Consider the following 16,227-nt stretch of genomic DNA (forward strand, 5'->3'; position numbering starts at 1 on the left):
CCTGCGTGAAACAGGTATTTACTGCTCCTGCTCCGTTTGCAGTCTCCCATGAGCCACACAACTCAGTCATGACTGTGTGCACATTTTGGTACCACCAGTGAGTAGCTAGAAAAGGTGCCAAGAGGCACAGACAACTTATCCCATGTGTCTGAAGATGGGGTTGCAACACAGCATAAAAGTGCTGTTTGTTTCTGCTTACCCTGCTATATGACTCGTGGGATTTACTGAACCTTTCCTCACTCAAGACTTGTTCAGAACATGAAGTTTCAAAATCTTCACTCTCTGGAGACTCAGCCGGGAACTCGGTTTCCTTGAGCTCCATTTCTGACGGGCTCCCTTCCTCCAGCACTACCGCAGATTCTACCAAGACACAATGCAGAAGAACTGAAGTCTGCACAGAGGCAATAGACTGGCAGGTCCCCCTCCTTTCCTCTGAAGTACCAGCCTTTTCCCTACGGGATTTCAATGGAAGGCCATATTGAATGAGTGGCCTGGTTCTTTGATTTCACGTCATGTCAGCCTTGCTCCTGGTTTCCCTTTTGGAGAGGATACCTGATCACCTTACCCTGACAGCAAAGGCCTGCACCTACGTTTGTCAAAACAAGTGCAGTTGTTTCCAATTGTCACTGATGAACAAGCAGGGGACAGAATGAAGAAAATGGGACCTTGTACATCCATACTCAGCTATGAGGACACACAGGAACTACAGAGATGTAAGGAAATACAAGACTAGCATTAAAAGTTCATCGTTATCCAGGCAGTGAAGAGATCAGTTCTATGCAAGTATGCAAAGAAATTAAGTTTTTCTTGTATTGAAATGTAACGCTCCTGGTGCCTTGTAGTGGCCTAGGAGGAGGTAAGAAATTTTACTAGGAGCCATTTACTTGCAGTTTGGCAGTTTTCCTAGTATGTCTCAGTAGAAGCAAAACAATTCAGCCCTAGACATGTGAAAGGAGAAGAGAGCAGGAGTAATACATGCACTGCAGCAATACTGGGAAACCTGCATGTGGCATCTGATCAGGCAAATGGGTAATGAAACCACACTGACAAGAAAGCTCCTTCGAAGCCCTGCCTACGGTGGAGGAAGTTATTGCAGCGTTTAACCTTGTGTCTACTTCTGGCTGTGACCCTGACCACAGGGATGAGTCTGACCAAAGGCTCCTCCTGGCCTTGCTTTTTGTCCTGAGGAAAAGGCTGGAGAACAGGAGGCTTCCCATTATGCACACAAGGGACTGGAAGACCAATCTGAAAGGCCAAGATTTGTTTTCCAAATTTAAAAAAAAAGAAAAAAGAAAAAAAAAGCACACACCAAAACTAAAGAAAAATCAGCAAAACATTAAAAAAAAAAAAAAAATCACTAAAGCAGCTTTTCCTGGATTGATTTCAGCTCGCAGGACCAAAGTTATTTCAAAGAAGCAATTAAGAGTTAGCATTGCACACACATACTTTCAACAAAAAATAAAAAAAATTAAAACAAAAACAAAACAACGTGCTGATCTGGTTAGCTGTCCAAGCCAGAACACACCTGCATATATCCAGCATTTCCAAGCTTCCCTAGCTCTTGCATCACTGCCAAGATTGCTGGTGTTTTTTAAAAATGAAAATGCTCACTGATTATACTTTAGGTGGGAATAGAAGAATTTGAGCTGAAAGAAGTATAGAAAAACATTTTACTGCAGCATCTTTGTGCTGCTTTAAGAGGCCTATGTCAAAAAAATAAAACAGCAGTTAGGAATACTCTGGTGTTCTACACAGAATTTTCCACTGAAGGAAAGAAGATAGAAGGAAATTTCAACCCTCCAATTAAAGTCACAAAGCACTGCAAATCGTCAAAGCAATGCAGGGGCTGTGCTCGTAACCTATGCAATTTGATCTCTGCTTAATTTAATGACAAAGTAAATTTTACTGAAGCAGAGACAGTTTTTACACTGATATTGGGCCTCCAAAAAGCTAGAATTTAATCACATTTCCACCTTAAATATATTTATTCTTTTTCTTAAAAAAAAACTGTAAACCAGCATCCATTTTAACATCAAACTTTTAATACGTATTTATCAGCTTCTTTCATCAGATTCTGTGTCCAATTCTGACAGATTTCTGTGGGCTGAGTAGCAGGGGACTTCATTTCTGGGTAGATTGTCCTGTAGCACATTATATGCTTATATGCTATTCTCAGAATAAGGAGCTTTCACATTTAGCAGAACACAAAGCCAATTGTAAACTGAAGCTGAAAATAAACAATTAATCAAGCTACTCAGACATTTTGACAGGCCATTGAATGCTGCGCCTCATGACTCACAACCCGCCCCAGCTAAAAGAAAAGTTGCTTTAAGAAATTGCCTGCACTTGCAAATGTTGCATCTGGCTTGGACTTCTTCATGCTAGTCAAGATCCCATTTGTTGAGAGTAATGAGACCGGGTACAGACAGGAGACATGGAAGGGGAAAATGAAGTATGAGGGATACATTTTCTATGAATCAGAGGTGTTCTTCTATGGCAATACTTTTTTTTTTTTTTTTTTTTTCCCTTAAAGATATATAAATATACCTGCCCAGGATATGCTCCTGTGCAACTTCCCTTGACAACTGGACTGGTACATGGAAGAGAAAGAGGCCACTGCAAAGGGAAATCAAGTGAGCAGCTACATCAAAAGGAAGGAGAGACTATATGAAAAGAAAATAAAATTAAAAAGCACAGAGTTTAAAATGTAACCAAGAACCTATTTAAAAATAAAAAATAATAAATAAATAAATAAAAACAAAGGAAAGAACAAGCTGGGATAAGCTCACTAGATGCCAAAGGGATACTTCAAGGGTGCAAGTTTTCAACATGAATAAGGAGGCATAAACACATTCAAACAATGCAGACTCAAACTGCTCTCTTTGAAGAATGCATCTTTGTGAGTTTTAGAAACAGAAAGTTCCTCGGTGATGTCCTAGCACAAACAGAAAACCAGTCTGAGCTTTTCCTGAGATACATACTTTTGGCAAAAGATAGTTTTTAAATGCACAGAAGGGTCTGAAGAGTAGAAATATGGACAAAGACTCATGGATTTAACCTCTTCAGAGGAAGAACACCATGCATATGAGAGTCTTAAAGCAAAACTTCTTCAAAACATTCACTTCACTTGTTGCATCTGGCAGGCTACTGTAGAAGCTAAGAATATGACCAAAATGATTTTCTCACTGAGTGCCACAGGAGTGGCATTCAGGTAAGTGTTTCTTTTGACTGATCGGTTAATGCCTACATACCACAAATTTGTAGGACTCAACAGGAATGTTCATGGATAAGATTTTTTTCTTCTTTTTAACTGGATTTACAAAACAACTCATACCATTGATGCCACCTACTCAGAACAGCCTTGCCTGTTGCTATCACCGGTCAATTTTGCTAGCGATAGTGATGCTGACAGCCTCAGCTAAATGTTGTTGGTAACAGCTCTAAGCTGGGATTCCTGACAGCTTTACAAGTTCCAGCTTGGTCAACAGTAACAACCCAGCATTAACACCTCTTTTCAAAGTAAACTAGCACCAACATCACCAGGCACTACAGCCAATACAGTGACAAACCCTGGCCACGACATTAAAGCCATCAAAGAAAATTCAAGTGATTCAACGGCACCAGTCTGAAGGCTGAACAGTCTTTTTAAAAGGTGAATACATCCGCAGCTGCTGGGATTTGTGCTCTGCCATCTCTGCTGTAAAACAGTGGCAACTAACTGACCCTAGGCTGTTTTCCTAGGAAACTACCACTGCCAGTGCCCAAAAAAAACTGTAGACAAATGAAAGTGCTGCATGGGAAGATCCATTCACACATGGGATGCTCAGATCAGCGGGAAAGAGAAAAGATCCGTGACTTTACTTTCATTTGGCAAACAGTTATCATGAAACACATGACTCCTGCAAAGAAGCTCCACTGCTCCTCTCTTTCTTTTAGTCAAGAAAGGGAGCTACTTTTCTGATGAAACATCAGAAGCAAGGAGGAAGGGAATTTTTCACTGACAACTACAAAGAGAAGAAGTGATTCCCTTTCTCATTACTGTCACCCCTCAAGCCACTAACTTACATTTCAGGAACACCTACAGTAACTTCAACAGACTTGAAACAGGCTAGTGACAGCCATGCTAAACACACGACTGGCTTGACATCTCTCACCTGTGTTGGAACGTTGGAGAAGTGATGGTTTGGCTGTCCCAGTGGCCAAGCTGGAGGAGGGGACAGAGAGGGACTTGTATAGAGCCGTCTCTCGGTGTTCTTTAAAACGCTCTGCAGCCATGAGTGCATTAGACAGCTCTTGCAGGGGCATATTGTTAATATCTGAAGAAAACGGACTCAGCGGGTTCTCCAGACTCATCAGCCAGCTTGTGTTACCTGGTGAAGAAAATTAGGGAAGAGCATTAAGGACTTCCACTCCAGAAAAACACACATTGTTTTGGATTTTGCAAGTATCCAAACAGAGAACAGATCTCCTCAGTTCTCCTGACATGTGGCAGGATTACTTGGTTGTTTCCTATTTTCAGCACGTAGCTCCCACTACTCTATACCTTGTCCCAAGTCCTTCAAAAACAATCCTTAGTAAACACATTACCATAGCAGGTTCCCAAAAGGTATTCAAAATGCTCATTTTAATTAATGATACTAGGTCAGTTATTTTCTCAGGAAGCAACTTCCAGCTGAAAAAGGCAGTTCCCAGTTAATGTACTGCAGTATTCAAGAATTCTGACCTTCAGCACGTCATTAATGCTTCCCTAACAGCAGATGCACGTATGCAACTCAAAAAGAGTTCACTCCACACCCAGGTAAAGATACCTGTTGGTCTGCGCACTAGGATTTCTGCCCAGCCCTGTGTCAGCAGAGGGACATACGCAGCTAAGTTTGCTTTTTCTTTCTGCAGAGGAGTCTGTGGAGCAGGATTAGACTTCTCTGATCGAGATGAAGGAGCAGGAGGACTCTGTGTCCCTTGGGAAGCTGAACCACCAGGGAAGTGGGAGGCTGAGCTGTCTAAGGCACCAACACGTAAGGCATGACCACCTAGCAAGACAAGCACAACACAGAAGGGAAAAAACGTTTAGTTGATACTAAAAATATTTATAGTAATTATTTACTAGTTAAGTAAGTAATAAAAATGTCTGAGAAACAGTAAATCTTTTGAGATCCTCTAGCATCTAGAGCATCTAGCACAACACTGAGAACCTAAGAGAGCTTTACCTTGCATGTATTTCTTATAAACCACATGGTTAGGTAGATATAGGTGGTTCTCATTGCAAGTGCTCACCATTTAACCAACCATCAAAGCCTTCCTGCAAGGAAAGGCAAGCAGAAGCAGCACCAGCAGCACTGAGACCAACAGCTGCTGCTACCTGCCCACTGTTAAGTACCAGGCAGGTCCAGATTCTCAGCTCAGTTTAGACACAGGTCTCTTCAGTAGGTGCTAGGACATCTAAACCTGTAACAGACCCAGCAACGGCAGTAAGACTCCAGGATAGGAATTTACCAGACATGGATCTGACTCTGTTGCGAGAGCTTCTGCAAACCTGCTGCCCAGCTTGAGATTCCAGTTTTGCTGGAGCTTCTTTAGTTTGTCTCACTTGCAAAACAGGGTCTGAGCTGGGAAAAAGAGATATTGGTGATGTTGAGAGAGGATCGTATCATGTCGGACAAATACAACAGTCCTCTTGTGGTAAGAGGAAAACCTTAGAAAAAAAAAAGCACAGTAACAACGGTGGATGTTTAAAGTGACTTTGTTAGGTGGAAGTTTCTAGAAATGCAAGCAAAAATTACCTTGACTCTGTGCTGCTTTGGAACTCTCCAGAGTCTAAGCCAAGCAAGGACCTTGTCCCTGTCCCAACACTTGTAGTGATAGTCACCAGCTTGTTACCAACCAGCCAGGTCTTTGTCCTTCCTCCAGCCAACAGAAACTCACCCACAGGAGACCTAAAAAGACATTTGTGATGAGCACAGCTCCCAGACTGCAAAGCACAGAGCCTCCAGAGGCAGCTGATTCCTTGTGACTACGCAGGAGATAGGTTCTGTTTTCTTCCTTTTTATGGCAACTGAAACATATTCCCCAATCGATGTAGGTGTTACCCATCAGGATAAGGGATGAGCTAACTTTCCTTTCATTAGATAGAAGCACTACCACTATTATCCTGGCCACACATTACAGAGCAGTACAGGAACAAGGCTTGTCTGGGCTACGTGTCCCCTTCTGGGAGGGTTTCACAAGAAAAGTGCCCTTGATTGGAAGCCAGCTGGCATGGTACTCAGTTCTATAGCAAAAACTGCTATCGTTAAGCAAGGGCCTGGAGCAAAGCAGTGCTCACAAACAGCGTGCCACTGGGGCTACACAACCTTCAGTGCATCTCCTTCTGATCAGCTCAAGGCTGAGGACAAGGCTGGTTGGCTGCAATGGACTTCTCTCATCTAACTTCATATTTACACAAGCCAGATTTTATCTGCAAGAAATGGCTCCTAGGCCTGCCAGAATCTCAAGGGTATCACAGCCATTTTCCACTGATAAAGTAAAATATAAACCTCAAACAAAAATATTTCTCCCCAGTCACCGACTGACCCCTACCTCTTTGGCACCGCAGTGAAGTTTGAAAAGACATATCGGGCCATCATATCCAGACAGGTCTCAGTGAGTTCCAGATGGAGGTTTTTTAAGTTGTCATCAGCCTGAGCCATTGAATTTTCATCTGCAGAGCCCAGGCTTGAACTAGTGATGGATGTTTGTATCCGACTAGAAGAGAACGTTTCCAACTGACAGATCACATTGCAAAATGTTCATCCCCATCACCCAGAAGACAATATGATGCAGAACCACCTGCCATACATGCATGTGCCAGAATAGAGAAGTGGCCAGACATTAAACCCAGGATGTAATCAAAACATTTTTGGATCTCCTTCATGTCGTGCTTTGTAGATTGTCACTGGAGAATGTGTGTTTTACCTTGAGGCTGAGAAACATCTAAATGACCATCAGCTGACTAGGTGAGGCCAGTGCTCTCTGATGTCTGGTGGCCCATGGGCAAGTGTGCCAAGCAAATGGGGAATGGCAGCACCATGCTTTGAATTGGCTAATCTATAGTGAGGGCAAGCATTCTGTGACATAAGCAACCTGCGGAGTTTCCCAGGCAACATGTTGCCCATGAGCCATAAATCAAGTCTTTCTAGACTTAACTTCATAATATTGTGGTTTACTTTTCCCTCTGTTACATCTCTTTCATATATTGATTTTCTTTTGCTCCAAATAAACGCAATAGATATGTTTTTTAAATTCAATTTGAAATAGAAAAAAATTGCACTCTGTACAGGACATTGGCACGAGACTAGAGAGTAGTTCTGCCTTCAAATTAACAAAGTTAGCAATGCGATTTAAAATAATTGCAGTAACAGGTTGGATTGGGATGCTTTTATAAAGAAGAATCCTTATGCCATCGTAATAAAAGCTAAACTGAAGTACAGCCAAAATTTTACAATGTGACAATTTCTTTGGCATCACTAAGGTTAATTATCTGAGCTTTAATTGCTACAATTTGAATATAAAAACAAGAGAAAAAAAATCACCTAATAGATTAATGAGGATATTAGAGAATCAAGTGCCAGAATGATATTCACAATCTAGTCACGTCAGTGTCTTTCCCCTGAATAACGTATAGCTACAGTCAAAAGCACAAATACATGCAATAAAATCCTATGGGTAGGAATCCTTAATGATCAAGGCACAAACATTCCGGTTCAGATTTCCAATCAGCACAGCAATGTTACAGACAGCAATTTAAATTTCAAGGGAAGCAATCCAAAAATAGGTTTAGAAAACTAGCGTAAATCATTTCATCTTTCATGTGAGCAAATCCATGTTTGTGATTAAAATGTGTTTTCTTTAGCCATAAAAGCAATAGCTTCCTACGGGCTGGGCGTGTTTCATCTTTCACTACTCTATGGAGAGACAAATGAAGGTTTTCATGTCCTTGTATTTTGACCAGAATACTTCTGACAGCCCCTCTGCATCAAAAAACAAATCCCAAACCCAGGCCAGAGCTATTCCTCATAGTTTGGAAAGAGGGCCTGCACTTAAGTTGGCAGAGCATAAAAAGCATCTCCTGCAGCAAGTCACTGCTTAGAAAGCTGAAGTTTCAGTGGGTTTTAACCAGTATGCTCACTTACACAGAATGCAACCTTTTTCTTTTTTTTTTTTCTTTTTTTTTTTTTTTCCCCCATCACCATATTTTGCAAATTGATTTTTTTTCTTGCAAAAGCATCAGAGAACAGGGCAAAGCAGACATACACAACACACGGGGCAATGTGGCAGCCCAACAGCCAGCATTGGGAAGCCATGGAATATCCATGATGCTTTCCCAAAACCTAGACTGTGGCCAGGAGCAGGTTTTTTTTTTTAAATGTGGATCAAAGTCATGCAAGCATCCCACATGCAAATCCACCCTGCTTCCACCCACCCTTGCAGTAAAATTTCCAAGTGCTGAATTGCTCTTGGATTCTCCCCACTTAAAAGTGCCTCTACCTGCGGACCACATGTTCAGACACACTGATGCTGCGGGATCGGAAGGCATCAACTGCAGAGGATTCTTTCAGCTCTTTCACTGGAGGAGAGTTATTCAAGCCTTGCTTTGCATTTTTGGCTAGTCTTAAACTACTAGGTGGAGAAGCACCAAGCCCCATAAGAGGTCACAGGAAGGGAGGAAATCATTGAAGGGATGTAGGTTGAAAGGTCACAGGTCACAGGGTCAATATTGGGGGATCCCGGAGGGTGATGTGAAATAAAACAAATGCCAAAAAAGGAAAATAAAAATTAAAACGTACAAACAAGCAGAGCTGAAAGCATTAAAAAGACAAACCACATTTTGAAAACAAGGTTTTAAATGTGCTACAAAACAAATGAAATTAGTACAGGTTAAAACAAAAAAACTGATTGAAATGATTGTTGGAATACTGAACTGTTAAACAAAGGCAAGAGAATCTTATTGCTAATTTGGCACAAAGCTCTCAAGTCTAAGAAGGTTTGTGCAGTTCTGCCACCTCTTGTGTTATCTCACCTCAACAATTCAGCACAGCTAAAAAAAAAAAAAATGGCTACTTACACAAAGACCAGATCCCCAGATCCTAAAATGCTTTACCAGTACCAGGTAGCAGCACATTCTTCCCAGAGAGACAGGAATCTAACATTGTCAGGTCTGGCCTGAGCCTGAGCTTCAACTCTGAACCACAAAAACTTACCAGGGTCGGTGAGAGGTGTCCCTTGGCTCAGATCTTGAGACACTGGGGGAGACTCAGCCTGTCTGAAACTGATCCTTCTCGCACTGCACTGCATGGATGCGGGGACAAGAAGGCAAACATCCTCTCCACTGCTGCTGACTGCATGATGCTTTTGTCAAATAAGCTATCTTACTTCAGGTGGATCAAGATAACCCACTTGACTTTCAAGAGGAACAGAAAAGAAGATAAGCCTTCACACTGTCTGGTGCCAACCACATGTGGCAGATGACAGCAATTAACATCTAAGAGGCACTTCAATTAGTCACAGCTGAGCTGCATGCCTGGCTGGGCACCAATAGGTAGGTAACAGTTGGTTCAGCAGTTCACATTGCTTTATATAAAATGAAGATACCCATTTAACCCTTTTGACTCTTCCTAAACATGATTTATTTGCTCTCCTCCTTTCAGTGAATGATTACATTTCAGATAGTCACCTAGATGGATTAGAGTTTATTTCTCCTCCTCCTCCTCCCCCTGACAGGTTACATTTCAGCCACAACTGGAGATGTGACCACAGAGAGCAGAGACCCACACTGAGATAATCACCTACACCTACACTGCCATTCAGCAGCCTTGAAAATTGTTGGAATCTTCATCTCTTTCAATACCCGGCACCTTAGCTAGAGCAGAGAAATGCTTATTCTTCGGGGTTCAAAGCACAAAACCCAAGCACACAAGTTTCTCAAGCAAGGAAGCAGTTATCTGCTCAAAGCTATTTCTTCTCTCATTTAGCTAGAATCTAAACTCGAAAGCAGAGGCATTACTGCCATTCCAGTGTTTCAAGTTGCTGTCTGAGTACAGCCCACACTCCTCAGCAGAGATTTCTATGAAAGTGATCCTGCAGCATTAGCGAAAGCCTTTAGATACAGTAGTATTCCAACCTGGTTGAATTTAACAGTTTTTTTTTGGAAAAAAAAAAAAAAAAAAAGCTTAGCTGAAATTCTAATTCAAGAGACAAGTGTCAAAAGGCTTCTCTTCCAAATTTCTGAATGAAAGAGGAGGAGATGGGAGAGATGAAACACAAAACAGGGTTTACAGCTATAGCATTAGGGCAGGGATGGTGTTTCTTCATTGCAAGATACTCGCTGAGTCTTGCAGTTAAAGTAGAGGCACTTTCCCCAGGGTTCAAATGCCACTGGATGCGTACTGCATATTAACACTGAAGCAAGTTAAGTGAACCAATTTAGGTATGTCCTACAGGTAAAAGGACATTAGAGAACCCCTGAATGCCTTCCAAGCAATACTCTTCCATCCCTGCAAATGTTACTTTGAAAGACTACTGACAAGGTACATTCTGACTTCTAAAGATACCAGGCTTTGCTTAAAACTGACTTACTGCTTTCAAAATTAAAAAAAAGGATCAGGCCATTCAGCCACAGAGAAGGCAGCTGTCTGCCACCCAGCACATTGACTTGAGTGATATCACTATGGAAAAACACATTTTTTGCTATCTTAATTTATACAGGTTGCTAATCAATATAATTTACCTCGCAATTGTTTGTAATAGTCATTAGAGATCAATTCTTAAAAGGAGTAAACACTATTAATATAAATATGGTTCTCTACTACTTCTGGTATTACCCTTCTCTATTCTGGTAGCAGTGTACCTGAAAGAACCATTGCTTTCCAAAAATTAACCACAAAAAACCCACACCCTAGCCTAAAAACTTACAGAACAGTGATGCCTTCATACGTACTACCAGACTGTCAGACACATTTGATTTCAACTTATTACCACACTCACTTTGTCTTTTACCAATCCCCTGACCTAAAGAGGTTTACTTTGCTTGCTTAAATGCACTGTCAGATTTTGGATAACTAGACAGCTTCCTTCCAAAAAACATAGGAATGGTGTGAGCACGAGAACAGGGAACACAAGACCCTCCTGGAATCTAACATTATTTACCTTTTTGGCCGCTCATTGAGGCTTGTACTACGAGCTCTGAAACTGTCCTTCTCAGGTGTGTCATCAAACGAAAGGAGGACATTCGAGCGCAAACCCTGCCAATTGAGACAAACAGGTAACAGCTGGAATGAGCAGGACTTGCAGCTGAAAGACCACAATCGTGGCCAATGCACAAGAACTCACATTTAGTCTTGAAAAAGAAGTTAACGAGAAAATGAGCTTTTCTCTGTCTTCAAACAGAACCTTTATACTTCTCAGACCAGTATAAGCTGTCCTTTTAATTTATGTACTGTTTGATTCAGTAGTATCCGTTACCTTTGTAATATAGGGGACAAAGTCCTTTCGGAAGGGAAGGCGACACCGAATGAACCACATAGCTATCACGTGATGGGCCAGGCAAACAATGTACTGGTTAAACCTAAAACAGCAAAAAGATCTCCACAGAGTTTAATGCTGCAATATAACGCCATTCCAGAAGTGAATGGAGGGACTTTTCTATCAGAGAAATAGAACTACTCCTTTACCTACTGTAAGTTTCAAGAAAAAAAAGTTCTGTTTATGAAAAACAGACATTTTGTCTGAGGAGATTACGTCCCACCTTCAGAAAAGGCTTAGAGATACCAGAATGAGGAATATCAAATACATAACCTTGATCCGAGTGCTACAAAAAAAAGCTTATCTTATTCTCTTTATTTTACAGATGAAGAAGGAGAAGAAGCGTGTTTGCTATGAACTTACTTGGAAGGGTTTGTGTAGGGTAGGGAGATGGCAAACACACTGGCATACTGCTCTGCTGCAAAGTTCCTGTAGAGGTGAGGGAGCCTTGCTAGAGCTAGAACAGTTCAAGAAGAAAACCAGCACAGGTGAGCTTTGAACATGAGCTGTTCAATACCAGAATTCAATTTAATTTGAATTGTTTTGTTACTTCTAAATCATCAGCTGACATGAATACTAACATCATGGTGTAACTTTGCACTATTTAAATTATAAGCAACAAGGCAGGGAAAACAGCTTTGTATTTCCCATCACTGTACGGTGGCACTGCACAAAACATGTCCCTTTATTCAGTGTGTGCAAGTGCCTTAAATAGAAAAGCAATAACAATTAAGAGATGATCAAACATTGATATTTTGAGGATGGTGAAAGGGAATTACCAAAATACCAAGAATTTGCTGACTAAATGCAATCAAAATACTTATATTCAATGCAAACAAAACATTTACAACTGTAGAAGATCAAACATAGAGGAACATTACAACTTACTTGAAAGAAATTCTAAGAGAGGGATTGCCATATTGGCTGTAGCAGAAATGTGGGTTAATTTGACTATTAGGACAGGAAGCGCCTTTATGATGATGTCAGGCATCTCGACACTACAGACAGAGAGTGCCACAACGCACTGGTTCGCACAGCGATAGATAAGACCATGTTCTAGGCAGTACACGATTTCACGCTAGAAGAATAAAAAAAAAGAAAAAGGTCCTAATGCAGGGAAGAAAAAACATGTGACATATCATCTCTTGACTTCAATTAGCATTTTAGAATAATTTGCAAAGTATAGCTACCATAAGGCCTGTATGATACACATGAATTCTTATCCAAAATGCACCAGAATCCTAAAAGAGGCTGCATGTATTCTAGGCCAAAATCTTACTGTGGGACATAATCAGGTAGAAATTTTAGAAATTATTACTTAAGCTTCTGATTAAATATAGGGATGTATCAAATCCTTTTTAGGGACAATTTTTGTGTCTTTCTGTTCAATTTTTACATTTACCAGTGTCTTCCAGCAGAAGGTAAAGTCACTCAGCAATGTGTGAGTGGGGGAACAGGTATAGATGGAGAACAGTGAGACCAACTAACCAGACAGTTACTGCTGCAAAGTTAGAAAAGTGAAAGAGAAGGAAATACTCCACTACACAGACTCAACCCTGTCATTTCCCCCTGACACATACAAGTTTCCCCTACCTGTTTAGCCTTGTCCAGATAATTATGGTAAGATATTAATGCCGTCAGCACTGGTACTACAGCCAGATGCAAATCAGTGCGAGAGAAGCCTTCTGGGGTACCATGGAGCCTGTCAGTCGTCTTTTTGTCTGTGAGCTGATAAAGCACATTAAGTTAGAACACCTTACACTAAGAATACTCTCTAAAAGGCAGTGGAAAGGCACTGCCCATAGCCACCTTTGCATAGGTGTCTGTATATATATATATATAATACATATATAAAGAACAAAGACCGATTACTAAATACCTAAAACAACCCTCACAAAAAGGGAGGGTGAGTGAGGACTGACAACAAGCATGATAACATACTAAAAATACTATACTTCAGAATACTAGACTGAAGAAAAAAATTCAAAAAAATATCAGGCAAACTAAGAATCTGATGATTATATATCAGTAGGGCATGTGGCATTACCATACAGCTCAGTGCAGATGCCAGGAGGTCTATGTTACAAGGAGAAGTTAAAAAGAGCACTTTATAGCGGAGAGATTCTGGCAATTTGTTGAGGACCAACTTCAACACCTTCCAATCTGTCTCCTGGAAAGAAAGAAAAAAAATAGGGTGAAAAATTTTTGTATGATGAATTCTATGCATTTTGAAAGCAAGACCAATCACATTCCAGACATACCATTTCCTAGGCAGATGTATTTCTTGCCGTGGTAGCTACATAAAAAGAAGTGACATTTATCTGTCACAAGTTACTGCCTGTCTTTCATCCAGCTCTAGGTGCAATACTGAAAACTGAAAACCGACTTGTATCCAGACCTGACTGAGCTCAACCAGACAGAGCCAGAATTCAACTCTCCTAACCACTAGTATAAATGAGCTTCCAGAGCAAGACACCCTCTCAGAACACAACGATGTCCAAAGCCAGCATTAATGAGCAAATTACACATATATTTCATTAGCAACTGGAAAATTTACCAATTTTCATTATACTTCAAAAACTTGCAATTAGACAGTTTCTTTTAGTTTCAAATGCCCTTTCAGAAATAAACAAAGATCAAAGAATCGTCCTAACAAATACATTTTTGCCTTTGTCTGCTCTGAAGCAGAGCACAATGAAAGCCTTGCTGAGTTCCTAAAGAGCTGAACTGCTGCTCCGACTGGTGGTTATGAAGTTGTACAACTACACACAGGTGCTCAGGGAGAAGGATTTAAGTATTGCTTTTTAGGCATTACTTAGATTCTCTGGGATGGCATTCTCTAGCCAGACATTTTCAGTTGACATATCTCATATGAGGATGGTAGCTGTCATTAAGGGGGGACATACTTGCTTCAAACACTGCAGAAGGACACCAAAGACCATCGAGTATGGCAAATGCCCCATACGGATGGTGGTGTTCTGGGAAGGCACACTGGGACTTCCTGAAGGTGGAGAGAGCGTACCAGTTGGCTTTTTCTCAGAAGCTCTCTTCTCTGCTTCTCTGCAACATGGGAATGCAGAAAAATAATGTAATGTAAAATGAAGACAAGAACAGCCTATCCATATTACCTACAATGCTACCCTATTTGGTAGCTAGTTTGATACCCAAACAGCAACACAATACTATTTTCAATTAAAAAACATGGGATTGCCAAGTAGACCAAGGTTTTGGTTTGGTCAGGATAAACGCTTTTTCTATCCAGACCCCTAGCAAATTTAGAGAGGTATCCTTTGTGGTATGTTACACAGGAAACATCAGAACGAACTATAAAATTAAAATAGCCAGATCTGTACAAATCATTGAATCAAATCTCAATAGGAGCACTGGTTCCAGACAGGAAATTGCAAACATTTTTGTGAATTTTTGAAACAGAACTTCCATGTCTGGGATTGGTAATTCTGTAGACAAGTCATTTGAAAAAGCACAGAGTTATTAGTTGAGACCATCCTAAGCTGCAACTATAGAGTTGCCTAGCAAGAGATTCATCGGGATTTGGAAGGTTTAGACAAACTGGAGATGAACTATTAAACTCATGCAAGAATGCAGAATAGTTCTGAAAACAGCATTTGCTAAATGCTACGAGAAACCTACACAAATTCACATAGACAGTAAGGGCTGAATCTCACTGCTCCATCCTTGTTGGAAAGGCCAAGACGGTGGAGGGAGTCGGCTCGAAGCATCAGCAGGAAATCAAATACCTGCAATAGACAAGACACTGGAGTAACTAAAAACCCAAGCCAGTCACATACTCTCCCACCTCCCATTCTCCCACCTGCAGGCACAAAGGGATTTTTTCCAGATGCTGTGGCTAGTTCTGTACTCCTACCAGCCAAGAAATGCTTAATTTTGCTTCTGACCAGCTCAACAGAACACACTGCCCACATGCAATCCAAGATTCCCAGAGACAGCACACAGCTCTTGACCTACAAGTACGGGTTACTGCTCATACCTGCAATCTGATGCTGCTAGCAACAGGTAGGCTGTACGCGTACATATAGTGGCGCTGGACGTGGTGAATCAGCATCTCGTATACACGCATTGCGTGGCTGGAAGGCAAGCTGTAGAGTTTTGTCTACAAAGGAACAGAAACACAATCTAACACAATCTGACACTGGTTATTCAGAACGTGTATCTGCACTGAGAATTCAAAAACAACACAGCTAAGACTTGCTCCTGAAAGCAAGATGAACAGACCAATCTAGTCAGAACCTCTGCAGAGACTTCAGAGCAACTTTGCCTGGCTTCAGAAGGGCAGCATTCAGAACAAACAGCTCTTTGCAACTGCTTCAACTGTATCTCAGGATATGCCACCCAAACACAGTGGATCTATTCAAGGTTATGAGCCAATCTCCTTCTGCTACAGCTTATGAACACATCTGCCCTCCATATGTGAAAATGCATTCATATTCACTGTACAACGGTAATTAAGAGGGAAAAAAAAAAAAAAAAAACTTTTAGCAGTCACACAATACCCAAAACAAAAGAAGTGACCAGAAAAGTTAAACTTTTAAGTGTGCAGATCAAAATGCAGATAGCAGAAGTTGTCTGGAAAAAAAAAAAAACAACAATGGAGTCTAGCAGAAGACTACTCTGAAGAACACTTGTTTAACA

The 16,227-nt window shown here is 41.0% G+C and overlaps 1 protein-coding gene across 9 annotated transcripts in view; it reads right to left on the reverse strand.

Annotated features, from left to right (window-relative positions):
- The window catches only part of TSC2 (TSC complex subunit 2), a 33,211-nt gene that overhangs the window by 7,581 nt on the left and 9,403 nt on the right, over window positions 1-16,227 (reverse strand). For 3 of the 9 annotated variants that reach the window (XR_014698362.1, XM_084537357.1, XM_084537363.1), the window contains exons 17-33: window positions 15,566-15,688; window positions 15,208-15,314; window positions 14,463-14,616; window positions 13,604-13,726; window positions 13,150-13,284; window positions 12,445-12,634; window positions 11,920-12,013; window positions 11,497-11,599; window positions 11,182-11,276; window positions 8,524-8,655; window positions 6,577-6,741; window positions 5,781-5,933; window positions 5,494-5,606; window positions 4,809-5,030; window positions 4,155-4,370; window positions 2,548-2,616; window positions 200-360 (exon numbers count right to left, since the gene is read on the reverse strand). Coding sequence is in view for 8 of the 9 variants with exons in the window: in XM_084537357.1 (XP_084393483.1) it covers window positions 200-360; window positions 2,548-2,616; window positions 4,155-4,370; window positions 4,809-5,030; window positions 5,494-5,606; window positions 5,781-5,933; window positions 6,577-6,741; window positions 8,524-8,655; window positions 11,182-11,276; window positions 11,497-11,599; window positions 11,920-12,013; window positions 12,445-12,634; window positions 13,150-13,284; window positions 13,604-13,726; window positions 14,463-14,616; window positions 15,208-15,314; window positions 15,566-15,688 (2,355 nt within the window). In the remaining variant the exon portion in view is untranslated. The remainder of the gene's footprint in view (window positions 1-199; window positions 361-2,547; window positions 2,617-4,154; window positions 4,371-4,808; window positions 5,031-5,493; window positions 5,607-5,780; window positions 5,934-6,576; window positions 6,742-8,523; window positions 8,656-11,181; window positions 11,277-11,496; window positions 11,600-11,919; window positions 12,014-12,444; window positions 12,635-13,149; window positions 13,285-13,603; window positions 13,727-14,462; window positions 14,617-15,207; window positions 15,315-15,565; window positions 15,689-16,227) is intronic. The other 6 variants (XM_084537359.1, XM_084537364.1, XM_084537358.1 and 3 more) reach the window with 5 other exon arrangements.

Source organism: Aythya ferina (genome assembly GCF_964211825.1).
Source record: "Aythya ferina genome assembly, chromosome: 15".
In the NCBI taxonomy this organism is placed as follows: domain Eukaryota; kingdom Metazoa; phylum Chordata; class Aves; order Anseriformes; family Anatidae; genus Aythya; species Aythya ferina.